Below are 18183 nucleotides of genomic sequence, written 5' to 3' on the forward strand. Positions count from 1 at the left end.
TAAAACCCACCTGTGTTGTCAGGCTTGGGGGAATTAAGATATTCTTTCCCCCTTGGCTTCCACAATTTATGTATGGTACGTTGTATGTATGATTGGTTTTTAAAATAAGGGCTTTTAGTTTTTAAGTACAGTGAACCCTCGAGTTTCGCGTCCTCAAGGATCGCGAAAGGGCTATTTCGCTAGTTTGCAACCCGGAAGTAAACTCCACCATCTACGCATGCGTGCCCTTCCACGCATGCGTAGATGGTGGAGTTTCCCCGCCGGGCAGAGGCTTCCCTGGGTCTTCCCCCTCTTGCCCCGTAAGACCCCAGCGGCGGTGGGCTGGAGCGAGAGCTTGGGGCACCCTAGCTCCGCTTCCCAGCTGGGAAGCGGAGCCGGCAACAGCGTGGGCGGGCGGGCGGCGCGCGCGAGCTTGGGGCAGCCTAGCTCCGCTCCCCAGCTGGGAAGCGGATCTAGGGAGTCCCCACCGCGCGCGCGTTGCTGGGGAAAGCGCGCGCGCTTGGGAACATCCCAGCTTCGCTCCCAGCTGGGGAGCGGATCTAGGGAGTCCCCACCGCGCGCGCGTTGCTGGGGAAAGCGTGCGCGCTTGGGAACATCCCAGCTTCGCTCCCAGCGAAGCTGGGATGTTCCCAAGCGCGCGCGCTTTCCCCAGCAACGCGCGCGCGGTGGGGGACTCCCTAGATCCGCTCCCCAGCTGGGAGCGAAGCTGGGATGTTCCCAAGCGCGCGCGCTTTCCCCAGCAACGCGCGCGCGGTGGGGGACTCCCTAGATCCGCTCCCCAGCTGGGAGCGAAGCTGGGATGTTCCCAAGCGCGCGCGCTTTCCCCAGCAACGCGCGCGCGGTGGGGGACTCCCTAGATCCGCTCCCCAGCTGGGAGCGAAGCTGGGATGTTCCCAAGCGCGCGCGCTTTCCCCAGCAACGCGCGCGCGGTGGGGGACTCCCTAGATCCGCTCCCCAGCTGGGAGCGAAGCTGGGATGTTCCCAAGCGCGCGCGCTTTCCCCAGCAACGCGCGCGCGGTGGGGGACTCCCTAGATCCGCTCCCCAGCTGGGAGCGAAGCTGGGATGTTCCCAAGCGTGCGCGCTTTCCCCAGCAACGCGCGCGCGGTGGGGGACTCCCTAGATCCGCTCCCCAGCTGGGAGCGAAGCTGGGATGTTCCCAAGCAAGCGGGCACCCAGGGAAGCCGTTGTGCGAGCAACGGGGTGGGCGGGCGAAGGGCGGGCGGCAGTAGAAGCAAAAACACCATCTGCGCAAGCGCAGATGGTGTTTTTACTTCCGCACCGCTACTTCGCTAAAAATCGATCATCGCGTGGGGTCCTGGAACGGAACCCTCGCGATGATCGAGGGTTCACTGTATTGGATTGTCGCACATTGTTTTTATTACTGTTGTTAGCCGCCCCGAGTCTGCGGAGAGGGGCGGCATACAAATCCAATAAAATGGAATGAAATGAAATTACTGACTTGTGAAGCAAGTTAAATAAATTATTGATGGGTTGTGTGAGTCTACTTTAAAAGATCTACTTGAAATATCCGTTAAATATTTAATTATTGAAATTTTATTATTTTTCTACTGTTCATTATTGCTTTGACTCAATAACTAACCATTTTATTTTAAATTTTGCAGTAGGTGCTATTTAGTTTGTAAAGTTCAGGTAGTCTTTTCATCCCTTCCTCCAAGCACTAGTTTCCTATATTGTCCCACAAACTGAAAATTGGAAGTGTTTTGTTTGTCACTTTGCATTCACTCTGCATTTGCACTTAGCAATTTGTAGGAATCATTATTTGTTTTGAGAATAGTCTGAGAAGAGGCAACATCTACCTGTCCAATAGTTATTGGTATGTGCGCGATAAATCAATTTAGGACATTAGGACAAAAATATGGAATACATGTAAGCCTTCTAAGACAGTGTTTCCCAACCTTGGCAACTTGAAGATATTTGGACTTCAACTCCCAGAATTCCACAGCCACCATAATCAGAACTGCAGAAAAAACAATTGCTGCCAACCTGCCTTCCATTGAGGACCTGTGTACTGCACGAGTCAAAAAAAAGGGCGGGGAAAATATTTACTGACCCCTTGCATCCTGGACACAAACTGTTTCAACTCCTACCCTCAAAACGTCGCTACAGAGCACTGCACACCAAGACAACTAGACACAAGAACAGTTTTTCCCCAAACGCCATCACTCTGCTAAACAAATAATTCCCTCAACACTGTCAGTCTTTTTACTAAGTCTGCACTTCTATTTCTACTAGTTTTTTCTCATCATTCTTACCACCCTTTTTCTCCAACTTAGGACTGTATGACTGTAACATGTTGCTTGTATCCTAAGATTTTTATTAATATTGATTGTTTCTTCAGTGTTTATTTGACCCCTATGACAATCATTAAATGTTGTGCCTCATGGTTCTTGACAAATGTATCTTTTATGTACACTGAGAGCATATGCACCAAGACAAATTCCTTGTGTGTCCAATCACACTTGGCCAATAAAGATTTCTATTCTATTCTATTCTATTCTATTTCTATTCTATTATATTGAATGCTATTCTATTCTATTCTATTCTCAGACCATTTGAGACGTTTGAGCGTGACAAGAATACCTTGAAAAATTTCCATCTGGTTCGGTAAAGACGGGACTCGCCCAGCTTCTCCTGTTATCTTCGTTCTTCTCGATTCTCTTCTTTCTTAAAGGTGCCGGCATATAAGTTGGTGCCTTGGCTTTGTTGGGTAGGAAACGGTTGAATTCTGCAGCAGGCTTGGGTTCAGCTAAGGCAACTCGGCGATAGGACATGTCGTCTTTCCCGGGATCATGCATTCTGGCGCGGCTTTCAGAATCCGTGTCACTCTCAAAATCTATTACAGATAGACATACATAGGAAAGAAAAAAGATGCAGTTAAAATTTGAGAACTGGGAACATCAATGGAGATTCTCGGTCATGCAGGTCATGTTTATGCCAAAGTTCCTTTGTCAGGAGACAATCGGACCTCAAGTGGTTTTAGTTCCCTGCTGTTGTAACTTGGAAGAGTCACTAAATGAATGGTTGTTAAGTCATGGACTACCTGAATCAATGTGTGTGTGTGTGTGTGTGTGTGTGTGATTTTTTTTGTCACCCTGGTGTACCCAAATATGGGAGCTTCGTTTTTGCCTTTCAGTCCCACCAAGGCAGGAGTAGGCAAAGTTGACTCTTCTATGGCATGTGGACTTCAACTCCCAGAATTCCTGAGCTAGCATGATTGGCTCAGGAATTCTGGGAGTTGAAGTCCACAAGTCATAGACGAGCCAATTTTGCCTATTCCTGCACAAGGGGCCATATTCCAAGGCAGATAAACTTTTTATAGCCGACAACTATAATCTATCAGTGTAACATATTTTTGCTGATAAGGGTAGAAAGGATATGGCCGGCTGCCAAGAGCAAATAAGTTCAAAACAGATCTATGCTAGTCTCCCTTCCTTTTCATTATCAGTGGTTATAGAGGTTAATTCTCTGCCTTAGAAGGCAAAAGCTGCAAGTTCATATCCCAGTAAGGGTATGTCTAGCCGATGAGGCCAGAACAAGGTCGAAATAGATCTATCCTAGTCTCCCTTAATTTTCAAATTCAGCAAAAACATGTGACTACCATATACACTGCTCAAAACATGTGACAAATATATACTGCTCAAAAAACTAAAGGGTACTTGAACCTGCAACCTTTGCCTTGTAAGGCAGAGAATTAACCTCTAGGCTACAGTATCCAATCCCTTCAGCTCTGCATCAGGGAAGGGTTACATATTTTTGTGCCGAATCGCCCTGGTTTATTGAAGGAACATCACAGCTCCTTTTTTGCCTCTCAGCCCAACCCAGGGCCATTTCCAAGGCAGTTAATTTTATTGATAGCCTACAATTCTATCTGTATGTGTCACATGTGTTTGGTTTTTTTTGCTGAATTTGAAAATTAAGGGAGACTAGGATAGATCTATTTCGGCCTTATTTTGGCCTCATCAGCTAGCCTTTACTGGGATTTGATCCTGGGGCCTCTGTCTTGAAATGTATATATACACTGCTCAAAAAAAAATAAAGGGAACACTCAAATAACACATCGTAGATCTGAATGAATGAAATATTCTCATTGAATACTTTGTTCTCTACAAAGTTGAATATGCACAACAGCATGTGAAATTGATTGTCGATCAGTGTTGCTTCCTAAGTGGATGGTTTGATTTTGCAGAAGTTTGATTTACCTGGAGTTATATAGTGTTGTTTAAGTCAGTGTTTTTCAACCAGTGTGCCGTGGCACACTAGTGTGCCATGAGACATAGTCAGGTGTGCCGTGGGGAAATTAAACATGGGTCCCCAGACTACCATTCCTGCCAGGATATCCCTTTTGTGTTCATCCAAACAGGCCCAGGTTTCACACTAAGTGAGTATAAATACATTTAGAAACTGTATTATCAACTATATGTATAATATGTATTGTGTTAAAGTGTCATTTTGTGTCAATTTGGTTGGTGGTGTGCCCCAGAATTTTGTAAATGTAAAAAATGTGCCGCAGCTCAAAAAAGGTTGAAAATCACTGTTTAAGTGTCCCCTTTATTTTTTTGAGGGTATGGCTAGCTGATGAGGCCAAAATAAGGCCGAAATAGATCTATCCTAGTCTCCCTTAATTTTCAAATTCAGCAAAAAAAAAAGTGACATATATATATATATACACACACAGATACACAGACACACACACACACACGTGTGTGTGTGCCTGTGCGCGTGCCGCATGTTTTACCCACCCACCACCAAATTATTTACAACCCACCACTGATATTTCTGTCTGTCTGTCTGAGTTTGTATCTGTATCTATGTACACATCTATGTATCTGTTTCTGTATCTGTATCTAAGAACATAAGAAGAGCCCTGCTGAATCAGGCCAAAGTCTATCAAGTCCAACATTCTGTGTCACACAGTGGCAATTGTCCATGGGGATCTTGAACAGAAAGAGAAGGCAAGACCCTCCCTTTCCCTTGATCCCCAACAAATGGTACTCAAGGGAATCCTTCCTGCCTCAACCAACATAGAGGCTGCACGTGGGAATCTGTTTCAATAACCACCAATACACTTGGTATCCATGAATCTGCCTAATCCTGTCTTCTATCTATCTCTCTTTCTCCATTTCTACCTTTATCTCTGTATGTATCATTTATCTATCTATCTATCTATCTATCTATCTATCTATCTATCTATCTATCTATCTATCTATCTATCTATCTATCTATCTATCTAATACTGAACCCAACTTTTTAAATCAACACTTTCCAGTGCAAAACCAAGGGATTTTAATGGAAAGGAAAGTAGGGTTTGGAAGGGAATGGAAAAAAAAAATCTCCCACAGAGTGAGTCAGAGTAGAAAAGGAAATTAGCTGGGATGGAAGAGAAGCGTTGAAATTTTGATGTAAGTATTTATAGAGTTCTGAAGGATGAAATGTTTTGAGCAGAGCTGAAATGAATGCTACAATTTTAACATTCAAGTAAAAGAACGATGAAAGTAAGATATTCCTTCCCCCTAGGCCATTACAAGTTATGCATGGTATGTTTGTGTGTATGTTTGGTTTTATAATAAGGGTTTTTAGTTGTTTTATTAATTGGATTGTTACATGCTGTTTGTTAGCCGCCCCGAATCTACGGAGAGGGACGGCATACAAATCCAATAGATAGATAGATAGATAGATAGATAGATAGATAGATAGATAGATAGATAGATAGATAGATAGATAGTTAGATAGATAGATAGAGTGAGTGAGTGAGAAGGACTACAGGATGATAAGGCCACAGGTGTAAAAAAGTGCAACAGGAGAGAATTTCAAACACGGGGTGTTTGTGAAGGGGCTGCGAGGCTTTTTAAGTGTGTGCATCCCCGCAAGGGTATTTTTTTTTTAAAAAAAAATATTGCTGTGTTTTTATTGCATTGATTACTGTATATCTAACACAATGCTTTAATGTACGCTTTACCAATCATTTTAAGCCAGTGTTCGAAGCGAACAGCTTGATTTTTATTGTAAATTGCTTTGGGGTTTTTATTTTTTATTTTAATGAGAAGCAATTTGCAAATGCTTTAAATAAATAGCTGAGGATGCATTCTTTTAAAAATCAGTTGCTCATCATTAAATATTCTGCGCCTTCAGGAAATCTAGCAAAAATCTAAAGGACAACCCTGAGAAAGCAATCATAAACCAATCCATTACATTCCGCTTAGAAACTAATAACCTACTTTCCAACAAACAACTTGGTTTCAGAAAAAAAAAATCCTGTAACCTGCAACTCTTACACTGCAAAAACATATGGACTACTCTACTGGATAAGGGTAAAACAATAGCCCCAATCTACATAGATTTTTGTAAAGCCTTTGATTCAGTAGTTCAAGACAAACTTCTTCTGAAGCTAAAATCCTATGGCATCTCTGGACCACTACATGATTGGATAACAGCGTTCCTGTCTAACAGACAACAAGTGGTCAAAATAGGAAGTGTCGTATCTAATCCTGCTCCGGTCAACAGTGGTGTCCCTCAAGGCAGTGTTTTCGGACCAACACTCTTCATGCTCATGCTCAAAATTAACTTATTCAAATGAAAGCAGCAACGATGCCAAACAACACTAGACTTATTTTGAAAGTCTGTCTTCTCAAATAGAAAGGATTAACCCAAAGCGTAGGAGTCACCTTCACTGCCACCTTTCAGAGTGAGATCCGAACAGAAGCTGGTAGAGGATCTGGAGCCAAAAGAGTCCAAGCTATCTAAGGAATCGTCCCGCTTGTGGCTGGTGGAGAATGAAAGAGGATCAATGCGTTCAGCACTCCAAAGCTCCCCGTATCCGCTGTCCCTTCCACTTCGTTTGGGGCTGTAGGATTCCCCAAGGGCCTGTAGGAGGAAAAGCGCCAAAGATAATTATTTTTGTATAAATTTTTCTTTATTTTTCTCCACCATACAATGAAACATGCATAGAATAATAAAAAACACAGTTTCAATGTCTAATAATTACAATATATAGCACTTCCTTCTCAAGTAAAACATTTTAAGGACTATCCTAAATTACGTTTTCCATTTAAACAAGTTCTATCCTCCTTTCTCAAATATTTAAAAATAATTAAATATCAAAAACATTAATCCATAGAAATAAGAAAATAAGAACATAAGAAGAGCCATGCTGAATCAGGCCAAAGCCCATCGAGTTCAGGATTCTGTGTCACGCAGTGGCCCACCAATTGTCCATGGGGATCTTGAGCAGAAAGAGAAGGCAAAACCCTCCCTTTTCCCTTGCCCCCCAACAAATGGTACCCAAGGGAATCCTGCCTGTCTCATCCAACATAAAGGCGGCACATGGACATCCGTTTAAATAACCACCAATACACTTGGCATCCATGAATCTGTCTAATCCTGCCTTGAAGCTATCAAGGCTGACAGCTGTCACGACCACTTCTAGGTGTGAATTCCATAAATCAATGACCCTGTGGGTGAAGAAATATTCCCCTTTATTTGTCCCCACTTTCTTACCTATGAGCTTTAGGGAGTGCCCCCTTGTCCTAGTATTGTGTGATAGAGAAAATAATTTTTCTCTATCCACCTTTTCTAATACTATGCATGATTTTATACACTTCGATCAAGTCACCTCTTATACGCCGTCTTTCAAGGCTGAAGAGACCAAGCGTTGCAACCTGGTTTCAAGGGAGGTGCTCCATTTCCTTGATCATTCTTGTTGCCCACTTTTGTACCTTTTCCAGTTCCATTATATCCTTCTTGAGGTGCAGTGATCAGAAATGTACACAGTACGTACTCCAAATGTGGTCTCACCATCGATTTGGACAGAGGCAATACAATACTTGTCGGCCTGCTTTCGATTCCCTTCCTAATCATGAACTAATATTTCTATCCATCTATAGATTTAAAGTTCCCTAATCTGCTAAAATGTACTAAAATTCCCTAGCTCCAACCTTTTAAAAATATAGCATAACATCTTTGCTTTTATCTAATTTAACCTTTTTAATTCTGTGTTGTATTGTTATCTAATGCTGCCACTATTCCTTTTTTTTTTTTTGTCATCTGGGTCTTCACCCCTCTGATCTCCAATTCTCATATATCACTTCAAAAATAAATTTAAAATTCTTATCCATTTTTAATTTCCATCCATTCGTAAAGCAGCCCCCGCGACTTTAAGCTTTATAAACAAGGTTCTGGAATGCGCCGAAATGACTAAATTGACCTTAGAAATACAGGAAAAGGACAAATCTGAATTCTACAAAATATGGGAAAGCTGGTATAAATGGCTTAAACAGGAAAAATACATAAAAAAACCAACGGAATAGTGATACTAGACACTTATTTTATTATTATTTATTAGATTTGTATGCCACCCCTCTCCGTAGACTCCTTCCTCCCATAACCAAACACAATGATAAATATAGAAATATTGCACCACAAATCGATAGATCTCAATCCCCCCCCCCCCAAAAAAAAGAACGCGTACCCCCTCCAGAAATTCCCAAGACTTAGGTATTTGGACTTTCCCCAGATTTTATAGTAGTCAGAATATTCTGCAAAAGAGGAATTGATGTCCAATAGATTCACAGACCAAAGCTTCTTCTCACTGTTGCCGTCACAGATGGCAGAATATAGAATAACTAATTTGGAAGGGACCTTGAAGGTCTTCTAGTCCAACCCCCTGCTCAAACCAGAGACCCTATACAATGTCAGATAAATGGTTGTCAATCTCTTCTTAAAAACATACAGCGATGGAGAATTCACAGTTTCTGGTGGCAAGTTGTTCCACTGATTAATTGTTTTAACCCAGTGTTTCCCAATCTTGAAGATAACTGGACTTCAACTCCCAGAAGATATCTGGACTTGAAGATATCTGGACTTCAACTCCCAGAATTCCCCAGCCAGCAAATGCTGGCTGGGGAATTCTGGGAGTTGAAGTCCAGATATCTTCAAGTGGCCAAGGTTGGGAAACACTGCTTTAACCAACTCCTTCACCGAGTCCTTACCTTGGTCAAAGCTTGTCCAAGCAATTTCTCAAAGGCTTTCAAATCCAAGTGGGGGCCATGATAAGAAGGGCTACGGGCTGCTTTCCTGCCCAGCCAGTACAAGGTAATCAAAACCTTAAAAACGACAGAATTACGAAACTCCATTAGTCTCTATTTTACCATTCCTGTGTTTGTCCAGGTTCGCCTGGTGCACCAGTTAGGGCCCTATTTGGACAGGGAGTCATTGCTCACAGTCGCTCACACCCTCATCACCTCGAGGTTCGATTACTGTAACGCTCTCTACATGGGGCTACCTTTGAAAAGTGTTCGGAAACTCCAGATCGTGCAGAATGCGGCCGCGAGAGCCATCGTGTGGCTTCCCAGATTCGCCCACGTATCTACAACACTCCGTGACCTGCATTGGCTGCCAATCAGTTTCTGGTCACAATTCAAAATGTTGGTCATGACCTTTAAAGCCCTACATGGCATTGGACCAGAGTACCTCTGGAACCGCCTGCTACCGCACGAATCCCAGCGGCCGATAAGGTCCCAAAGAGTTGACCTTCTCCGGGTCCCGTCGACTAAACAATGTCATCTGGCGGGCCCCAGGGGAAGAGCCTTCTCTGTGGTGGCCCCGGCCCCCTGGAATCAACTCCCCCCGGAGATTAGAACGGCTCCCACCCTCCTTGTCTTCCGTAAACTACTTAAGACCCACCTATACCGCCAGGCATGGGGGATTTGAGACATCTTTCCCCCAGGCTTATTATAATTTATGTTTGGTATGTATGTGCTGTTTGGTTTTTAATTGTGATAGGGTTTTTAGTTTTTTAATATTAGATTTGTGCCATTATAATCTTGTTTTTATCGTTGTTGTGAGCCGCCCCGAATCTTCGGAGAGGGGCTGCATACAAATTTAATAAATTATTATTACTATTATTATTATTATTATTATTATTATTATTATTATTATTATTATTATTATTATTATTATATACTGCTTCATGGTGCTTTTACAGCCCTATCTAAGCAGTTTAAGGAAATCAGCACATTGCTCTCAACAATCTGGGTCTTTATTGTACCCATCTCGAAAAGATGGAAGGCTGAGTCAACCTTGAGCCTGGTGAGATTTGAACTGGTGAACTACAGCCAGCAGTTAGCTGAATTAGTATTGAAGTTCTGAAGTAGTACTGAACACCTTCACAGGCAACTGACATTATGACTAAGCTGATCCTGGACTTATGCATAACGAGAACTAATTAAAAGTATCCAATCTATTTTTTTCTTCCTTAATCTATCAATATGTGCATCAAACTAAGAACAAAAAGTAAGAAAAATGCATATCTTACATTTTTTACTCTTCGGTCAGTTTCTTCTTGCCTGCAAGAAATAAATGAAGTTAACTTAGATTAACACAACTAATTCAAAACAGTAATTGCAAACCAAAACTGTCTGCCATAGTCCATCATCACACAATTAATGCAGACCATAATATTCAAAGAAAGGGAGAATTCCAGATGTTTGGAGAACTCTTACATCCCACCCAAAGCAATGACAGGTTCTAAATCCCATTCCTGAATGTGCAACATCAATTTTAGAGAAAAAAACATACTTGGAAGGAAATCCATTTCACTTCAAGATACCATAATTGATTTATTAAACGTTTATATGAAATAAATGAGAACACAGGTAGAAGAAAAAAGAACAGGATGTTGGAACGGAGAAATATATGGAAAGCTCTTACATCCTATGCACCGTTGCAAATCTATACAACCACCGAAGGACACAATTACATGCCTGTCTAAACATTTCTGTGACTTTTTTTAAAAATTCCCATTGATGGATTAATATTTGACTAATTCAAGTGCAGGGAAAATAAATCTAAATCCACGCATAATTTAATTTCCCTCACTTAACATTCTGAACATTTTATTATTGTTCCCAAGGGTGAAGGTTGCAAAACCCACCGTTTGTTTAATAGAGAAATAAAAACAGTAAGAGGAAATTAAGACACCAGCACTTCAAAGTGCTTCCTTCTCCCGGCCAATGCAAATATTTCTATTATATTTACAGTTGGAACAGGAGAAGAATGTTCTTTTGATTGCTCTGAACTCAGCCACGGGATACCACGTGGCCCGATTAACACAGACTTTGCATTGGGTAGGTCAGCCTAGGACTCTTAGAGAGCTGAAGGGGCTGGTTTAAATAGGGTTTATTCAAGGGAATGCTCAGCCGTTCAGGAGAAGGATTGAGATGGCTAATCGAGGACCCAGAAGCCCTCTGAAACCCCTTCAAATGTTACCCCTGGAAAAAATGTTGAGACTCATCAGCTTAACACATTGTTGAGATGCTTGAAATGGCTAGTAACATTTCCACCGGGATCATGGCACTGAGTTTTTTATAAAATGTGCTGGATTTCTGCTTAGTTCTCCTTTGTTCTCATTCCATTTTCAATAACATACTTTATTATTTCCTCTTGGCTCTTACATAAGTTCTTTTGTTCTTGGAGAGTCGCAGATGAAACTGAAGACAATAGGCCTGGATTGCTTCATATATTGTTTTGCTTCAGTAGCTCCCATAGAAATGAGCAGCATTTATCCTTAATGCTCTTCACTAGTGATGGGCGAACCCAACGGGGTTCGGGTTCGGCAAGTTCGGACGAACTTTAAGCAAAATTCGTCCGAACCCAACCCGAACCCGAACGGGGAATCCCTCCCACAAAGAGATTCTGGGGGCGGAGCTTTGATGTCACCGGCAGGTTGCTAAGGACGCCAAGGTGATCACTTCCTGGATTCCATGGTTCGGGTTCAGGAGAGCGCCGGGAAGTGCCCCGACTGTTCCGAAAGGTGACAGCTGGGCGGCGGCACTTCCTGGCACTTTCCCGAGCGCCGAACTCAAAAGTTCCGCAAAAGTTTGGGTGACGAACCCAAACTTTTAAAAAATTTCGGGTGCTGAACCTGAACCCGAACTTCGTTGGGTTCGCTCAACACTAATTACAAATTTTTACCAGGGAAGCCACACATAATGACCCACCTAGGAGACAGGAGCAATGGTTCCTCGCCTACTTGAGGACATTTATGGGTTCCCCCGAACTAACTTGCTCAGGCTGAATATTTTTGGAGCTAAACATTTCAAACCAGAAAGAAAAGACGTCCAGTTGCCATGACTCAACTTCCAGGCATCTGAAGGCTGACTTCGTGAGTCTTTCAGTGTCTCCCTATCGTTCTGCCCACAACTTTGGCCCATAATCTTTACTGCCCTGCACAGCTGCACATTCCTCTGCCCATCGCCCGCCCCAATGTCAAACAATGCCCTCAGTCAGCAGGGCTTGGTCAGAACACATGCCCTGATTAGACTTGGACTTCGAATAACTTTATTGTCACTTTAAATGTATACCAATCAGCATGCATTAAAATGAATTTTTGTTGCATACAGCTCTCAAAGGGTTACCACTTCCAATATACACCACATAAAAATGACAAACAAACAAATAAATGAGCAAACAAATAAATGAGCAAACAAGCAAGCAAGAAAACAAGCAAGCATATACCACATACCCACATATAATATATGACACAGAGAAACAATACAATCTAGTTCGGATGTATGCATGTACTTGGCGAGAAAAATGAATCTTGTGAGTTTATCAGGAGAGTGGCATAAAGAACAAAGCTCTTTAAATAAGAACATGATTGTTGTTGCATTGTTTATATTGTGTCTTGTGAGACGCCCTGAGGTCTTCGGAAAAGGGTGGCATACAAATCTAAATGATAATGATGAGGATGAGGATGAGGATGAGGAGAAGAAGAAGAAGAAGAAGAAGAAGAAGAAGAAGAAGAAGAAGAAGAAGAAGAAGAAGAAGAAGAAGAGCCATGCTAAATCGGGCAAAAGCCCATCGAGTCCAGCATTCTGTGTCACACAGTGACCCACCAATTGTACGTGGGGATCTTGAGCAGGAAGAGAAGGCAAAACCCTCCCTTTCCCTTGAACCCCAATAAATGGTGCCGTTTGGTACCAACATCCATTTCAATAACCTACCAGAATGTAGAAGTTAAGGAATCTAGAAGTCCTGTTATAGACCGTTCAAAACCTTATTTAACAAAACTAAGGGCGTCTAACAATGCTTTGAGCTCTAAGCACATAGCGCTTATAAGCAGTATCCTAAATAATGGGAAGTGAGCTTCTTACAATCTTCTCTAGTGTCCTTACCACTCTCTGTATCGACTTTCTATCTGAACTGCTGCCACCAAACCAAACGTTTGTTTTAGAGAGCTGATCTGACTAGCCACACTGTTATCTGCTGTCCCCTTCTATTTAATAAAGAATTTATCCATTTGTGCCTTGAATCACCTGGGTGACCAATGCGGAAAGGAAATAGATGAGGCAGAAGTAGAAGAATGACCCATCACAGTCTAGAAAAATCTTCTTCCAGGCAGCTAGCAGTTCCATTCTTGGGAAGGATATTCAATTACATTTTATTCACGCGAGACGTCAGAAAGACACACAAACTGTAACAGAAATGCTCCATTTCTGATCAGGGTGGTCCACTCCACAAACACACACACCACTCTGACAACAGTTCAAGAATGCAAGCAAGTAGGCTTCCTCCATTGAATGGTGTGGGAGTAAAAAAAAAATGGATTTCCAGAGAGAGAAAAAAAATTGTAGACTTCATGAATCATTTGCACTATTCACGTGACCCTGATAAACCTCCAAGTGCTTCAATGACCCTCTAAAAGGATGCAAATGACCAGCTGCCTGCAAGGAATATAAATCCTTCCATTCCCCACTATCCTGTCAGAGCTGAAGAAGCTTCTAGGGTGAGAAGTGAAAGGTCTTCAAAGAAAAACAACAACAATGTCCAGTTGCCTCCTGAAAAAGCACGTTTGGACAATTGGTCCTCTCCATTTCCACAAAAGAAGACCGAAAAGTTAAACTCCTGAAACGTCGATGTTTGTTGCTTATCACTTAAAAAGTTGTTTGGCTAGATCACTAAGTGCTGCACACATGATAAAACCAAATTTTGTATTTTCCAGCCAGGGCAATCAGACCATAGTATATGCCTCTTGCTGTGCCCAGTTAAAGGACAATGAGGAACTCTAAAACCTTGTACAGTGGTACGTACCTCTACCTACAAATGCCTCTACTTACGAACTTTTCTAGATAAGAACCGGGTGTTCAAGATTTTTTTGCCTCTTCTCAAGAACCATTTTCCACTTACAAATCCGAGCCTCCGAAACTGTAACCAGAAAAGGGATCCGTGGGGCCTCTCTAGGAATCTCCTGGGAGGAAACAGAACTGGAAAAGGCATGGAGAAGCCTCCATGGGGCCTCTCTAGGAATCTCCTGGGAGGAGACAGAACCAGAAAAGGCATGGAGAAGCCTCCGTGGGGCCTCTCTAGGAACCTCCTGGGAGGAAACAGGGCCTCCACCCTTCCTGTTGTTTCCCCAATCGTACACATTATTTGATTTTATATTGATTCCTATGGGAAAAATTGCTTCTTTTTACAAACTTTCCTACTTAAGAACCTGCTCACGGAACGAATTAAGTTCGTAAGTAGAGGTACCACTGTATACTGAAAACGTCTGAATCTGAATACAGACCGTTTTTAAAAATCACAGGTTTAGAGGTAGGCTAAATCTGTACTTGCTCAAGAAGCTATAAGCAAACATTTAATCTGTTTTTAAAACAAAAGACCAAAAAAAAATATGACCTCATAAATAAACACGTGAATGCCCAAACCCATCCATTTTATCCAAAATAGGTATGGTATATTTCTATCTTTTATAGACTGAAATAAAAGAATGCAGGATAAATAGGAAGCGCAAAAGAGAAGGCAAAAACATGACCAAAAGATTTCTTGGAAAGCAGAAAAGAATTGAGAGTTCCTTTTTTAAATGCCCCAAAGCAATCTGAATGTAAAAGAAGAAACTACTGGGGAGAAAAAAAGGAAATTGCCGTGGTTCTTATTCTGTGAAACGAGCAGCATTTAATTAGTTTGTGCATTTCTTGCCTTTTGAACTTTGGAGATAGAGGTTTATTATCCCCGCCATACCATCTGCTGATAACATACAGCTGATTAGGTTATGGTTTTCTTGCTTTACATTATGCAACTGACATGTGATAATGTACAGCGTGCCTCTGTTATGAGATCACGCAGGTCAACGGTTTGCACCTTTCCTTCAAAGAGAGGAAAAAGAACCGTTCAGGATTTCCTTGGTTGTCTATGGTGGTTGACTTGACTATCCTGTATCTTGTTTGAGAGAGAGAGAGAGAGAAGAACAGAAAAAAAGAATTGGAAGGGACGTTGGAAACCTAGTCCAGGGGTGGGCAATTAATTTTGCCATGGGGCCGCATAAGAAATTGGGATGGTTTTAGAGGGCCGGATTAATATAATTAAATCAGTTCTACCCAATACTGTATATTATTGGGTAGAACTGAGTTAATTATATTATAATTATAAATTTATAATTTTATATTATATTTTATATATATATATATTATATTATTATATTATAATTATAAATTAATTGCCCACCCCCTCCTTCCTTCCTTCCTTCCCTTGTTCCCTCCATTTCTCCTTCCTTCCTTCCTTCTTCTCTCCATTTCTCCTTCCTTCCTTCCTTCCTTCCTTCCTTCCTTCCTTCCTTCCTGCCTTCCTTCCTTCGCCAGATGGAGAGAAGCTTCTTCCGTCTCTCTGATTTCCTCTGCCTTTTATTTCTACTTTTGGGCAGTTCTTTACTTCTCTTTCAAAATATTCCTTTCAGGTGCCTCTCTTCAACTACATTGTCAGTTGAGAAAACATAGTGGAGGCTTTGCCTGAAAGTAGCTTTGGATTCCTTTTCTTCCTCCTCCTCACTTTTTTTCCTCGAGAGGTGGGGTGGTGAGGTTTGCTTTAAATTTCTTGGAAAGGCCAATGAAACCAATGAACAATTTAAAAAATGAGCATTTATTGGACTTTTGCAAAAGGGCATGGAAAGAGAATTTCTCCTTCCTTCCTTCCTCCCTCCATTTCTCCTTCCTTCCTTCTTTCCTCCCTCCATTTCTCCTTCCTTCCTTCCTTCCTTCCTTCCTTCCTTCCTTCCTTCCTTCCTTCCTCCCTTCCTTCCAACCTCCATGGGCTGGTCACAGACAGTGGGCAGGCCGCATCCGGCCCCCGGGCCACACTTTGCCCAGGTCTGTTCTAGTCCAACCACCTGCTCAAGCAAAAGACTCTAGTACGGAGAAACAGTAGAAAAATTTTGCATTTTTTTCTCTTTTTTTCTCTTCTGGGCTCTGGGTATGTTTTTCCTATCACAGTAAATCAGATTGAATGTGTATAATTTTAGAAGACCTGTGTGTGTGTGTGTGTGTGTGTGTGTGTGTGTGTGTATCCATACAATTTATATAGTAGATAATGTATATTTTTGTGTGTCTGTTTGTAATATGCATGTACACGTATGGCATATATATATAGAATTAAATAGTATATTTTGGATATTCAGTGATAGTAAATAGATAGGGAAATTGTATCGCTTTGAGGTGAGGAGAGGCCAGGCACCCTAACCCTTGATGTGAGTGATGTCAAGTTGGCCACCTTTAAGCCATTCACATGATATTTAAGTCCCCCCATATGATATTCAAACCACTCCCACCTGGTCGGCAAACCACTCCCACAAAATAAGCCACACCCACAATATGGTAACTTTTTTAAAAAATATCTCTTCATTGGGTATGTGGATGTGCTAACATGCGTGCACATGACCACACCCCTTCCCTTCCCCTCATGCATGCGCACCAACTATGCACTTCCCTGCACACATGCGCACAGGTCTTTCTGAAGCCTAGTAGTGAAAAAAATAGCCAAATGGGTAGGCCGGAAGTTTGGGAAAACACACTTCCGGTTTGCCGCTGTGGTGTTTTTTGCATTCCAGAGGGTTCTGGGAAGCTTCCCTGAACCCTCCAGAGTGCCAAAAACAGTACAACGGCAAACCAGAAATGTGTTTTTCCAACTTCCGGTTCTTTCGTTGGGAAATTATTATTTTTTGCCTCCGGTGGGTTCATGGAAGTTCCCTGAAGAATCCAGAGGCAGAAATGGTCTTTCCCAAAACCGAAAATCAGCTGGCCGGCTCACGAATCCATGCTGGAGTTGACACAGGGCAAAGTCTCATGTGCCCTCTGATATGCCTCCATGTGCCACCTGTGTTATGTGTGCCATAGGTTTGCCATCATGGCCCTATACCATTCCAGACAAGTGGCTCTCCAGCAGTGATGGGCTTCAACCTTACAAAATTTTTACTGCCACACTGTGGGTGTGGCTTATGCATTTTGTTTCAACATCTTTCAGTGCAAATTGGGTGCTCTGGGGTGGAGCTCCAAATTTTTCTACCGTAATAGATACAAACTGAATGTAAATCGCTCCAAACTTGACTGCAGAAAATACGATTTCAGCAATAGAGTGGTCACCGCCTGGAACTCATTACCTGACTCTGTTGTTGCTTCCCCCAACCCCAAAATCTTCAACCTTACATTATCTACAATTGACCTCTCCCCTTTTCTAAGAGATCTGTAAGGGGCATGCCTAAGTGCACTTATGTGCCTAATGTCCCTGTCCTACTGTCTTATTATTATCTTTTCTATTACTACGTTCTACTTATGTTATGTTAATATGTACTATAATACTATACTTGTTTGACAAACAAATAAATTAATAATAATAATAATAATAATAATAATAATAATAATAATAATAATAATAATAATAAACTGCGTTCCTGACCGTTCCCCTAGGAGCCCATCACTGCTCTCCAGACACTTCTTAAACTAGGACTAGAACTATGGAGGAATTCCCTAACAGTGGGAACAATTAACCAGTGGGACGGCTTGCCTTCAGCAGTTGTGGTTTGTTTGTTTGTTTGTTTGTTTGTTTGTTTGTTTGTTTGTTTATTTATTTATTGGATTTGTATGCCGCTCCTCTCCGCAGACTCGGGGCGGCTAACAACAGTAATAAAACAGTATATAACAATAATCCAATACTAAAAACAGTTAAAAACCCATTATATAAAAACCAATCATACATATGGACACACCATGCATAAAATTTTAAAGGCCTAGGGGGAAGTGTATCACAGTTTCCCCATGCCTGGCGGCAGAGGTGGGTTTTAAGCAGCTTACCAAAGGCAAGGAGGGTGGGGGCAATACTAATCTCTGGGGGGAGTTGGT

General features: G+C 42.0%; 1 protein-coding gene across 8 annotated transcripts in view; it reads right to left on the bottom strand.

Moving 5' to 3' along the window:
- The window catches only part of LMO7 (LIM domain 7), a 221647-nt gene that overhangs the window by 60341 nt on the left and 143123 nt on the right, over window positions 1-18183 (bottom strand). For all 8 annotated transcript variants that reach the window (XM_070751347.1, XM_070751345.1, XM_070751344.1 and 5 more), the window contains exons 5-8: window positions 10332-10362; window positions 9007-9120; window positions 6685-6883; window positions 2603-2855 (exon numbers count right to left, since the gene is read on the bottom strand). In XM_070751347.1, the coding sequence (XP_070607448.1) occupies window positions 2603-2855; window positions 6685-6883; window positions 9007-9120; window positions 10332-10362 (597 nt within the window). The remainder of the gene's footprint in view (window positions 1-2602; window positions 2856-6684; window positions 6884-9006; window positions 9121-10331; window positions 10363-18183) is intronic.

This window comes from Erythrolamprus reginae, chromosome 4 (assembly GCF_031021105.1).
Source record: "Erythrolamprus reginae isolate rEryReg1 chromosome 4, rEryReg1.hap1, whole genome shotgun sequence".
NCBI lineage: Eukaryota > Metazoa > Chordata > Lepidosauria > Squamata > Dipsadidae > Erythrolamprus > Erythrolamprus reginae.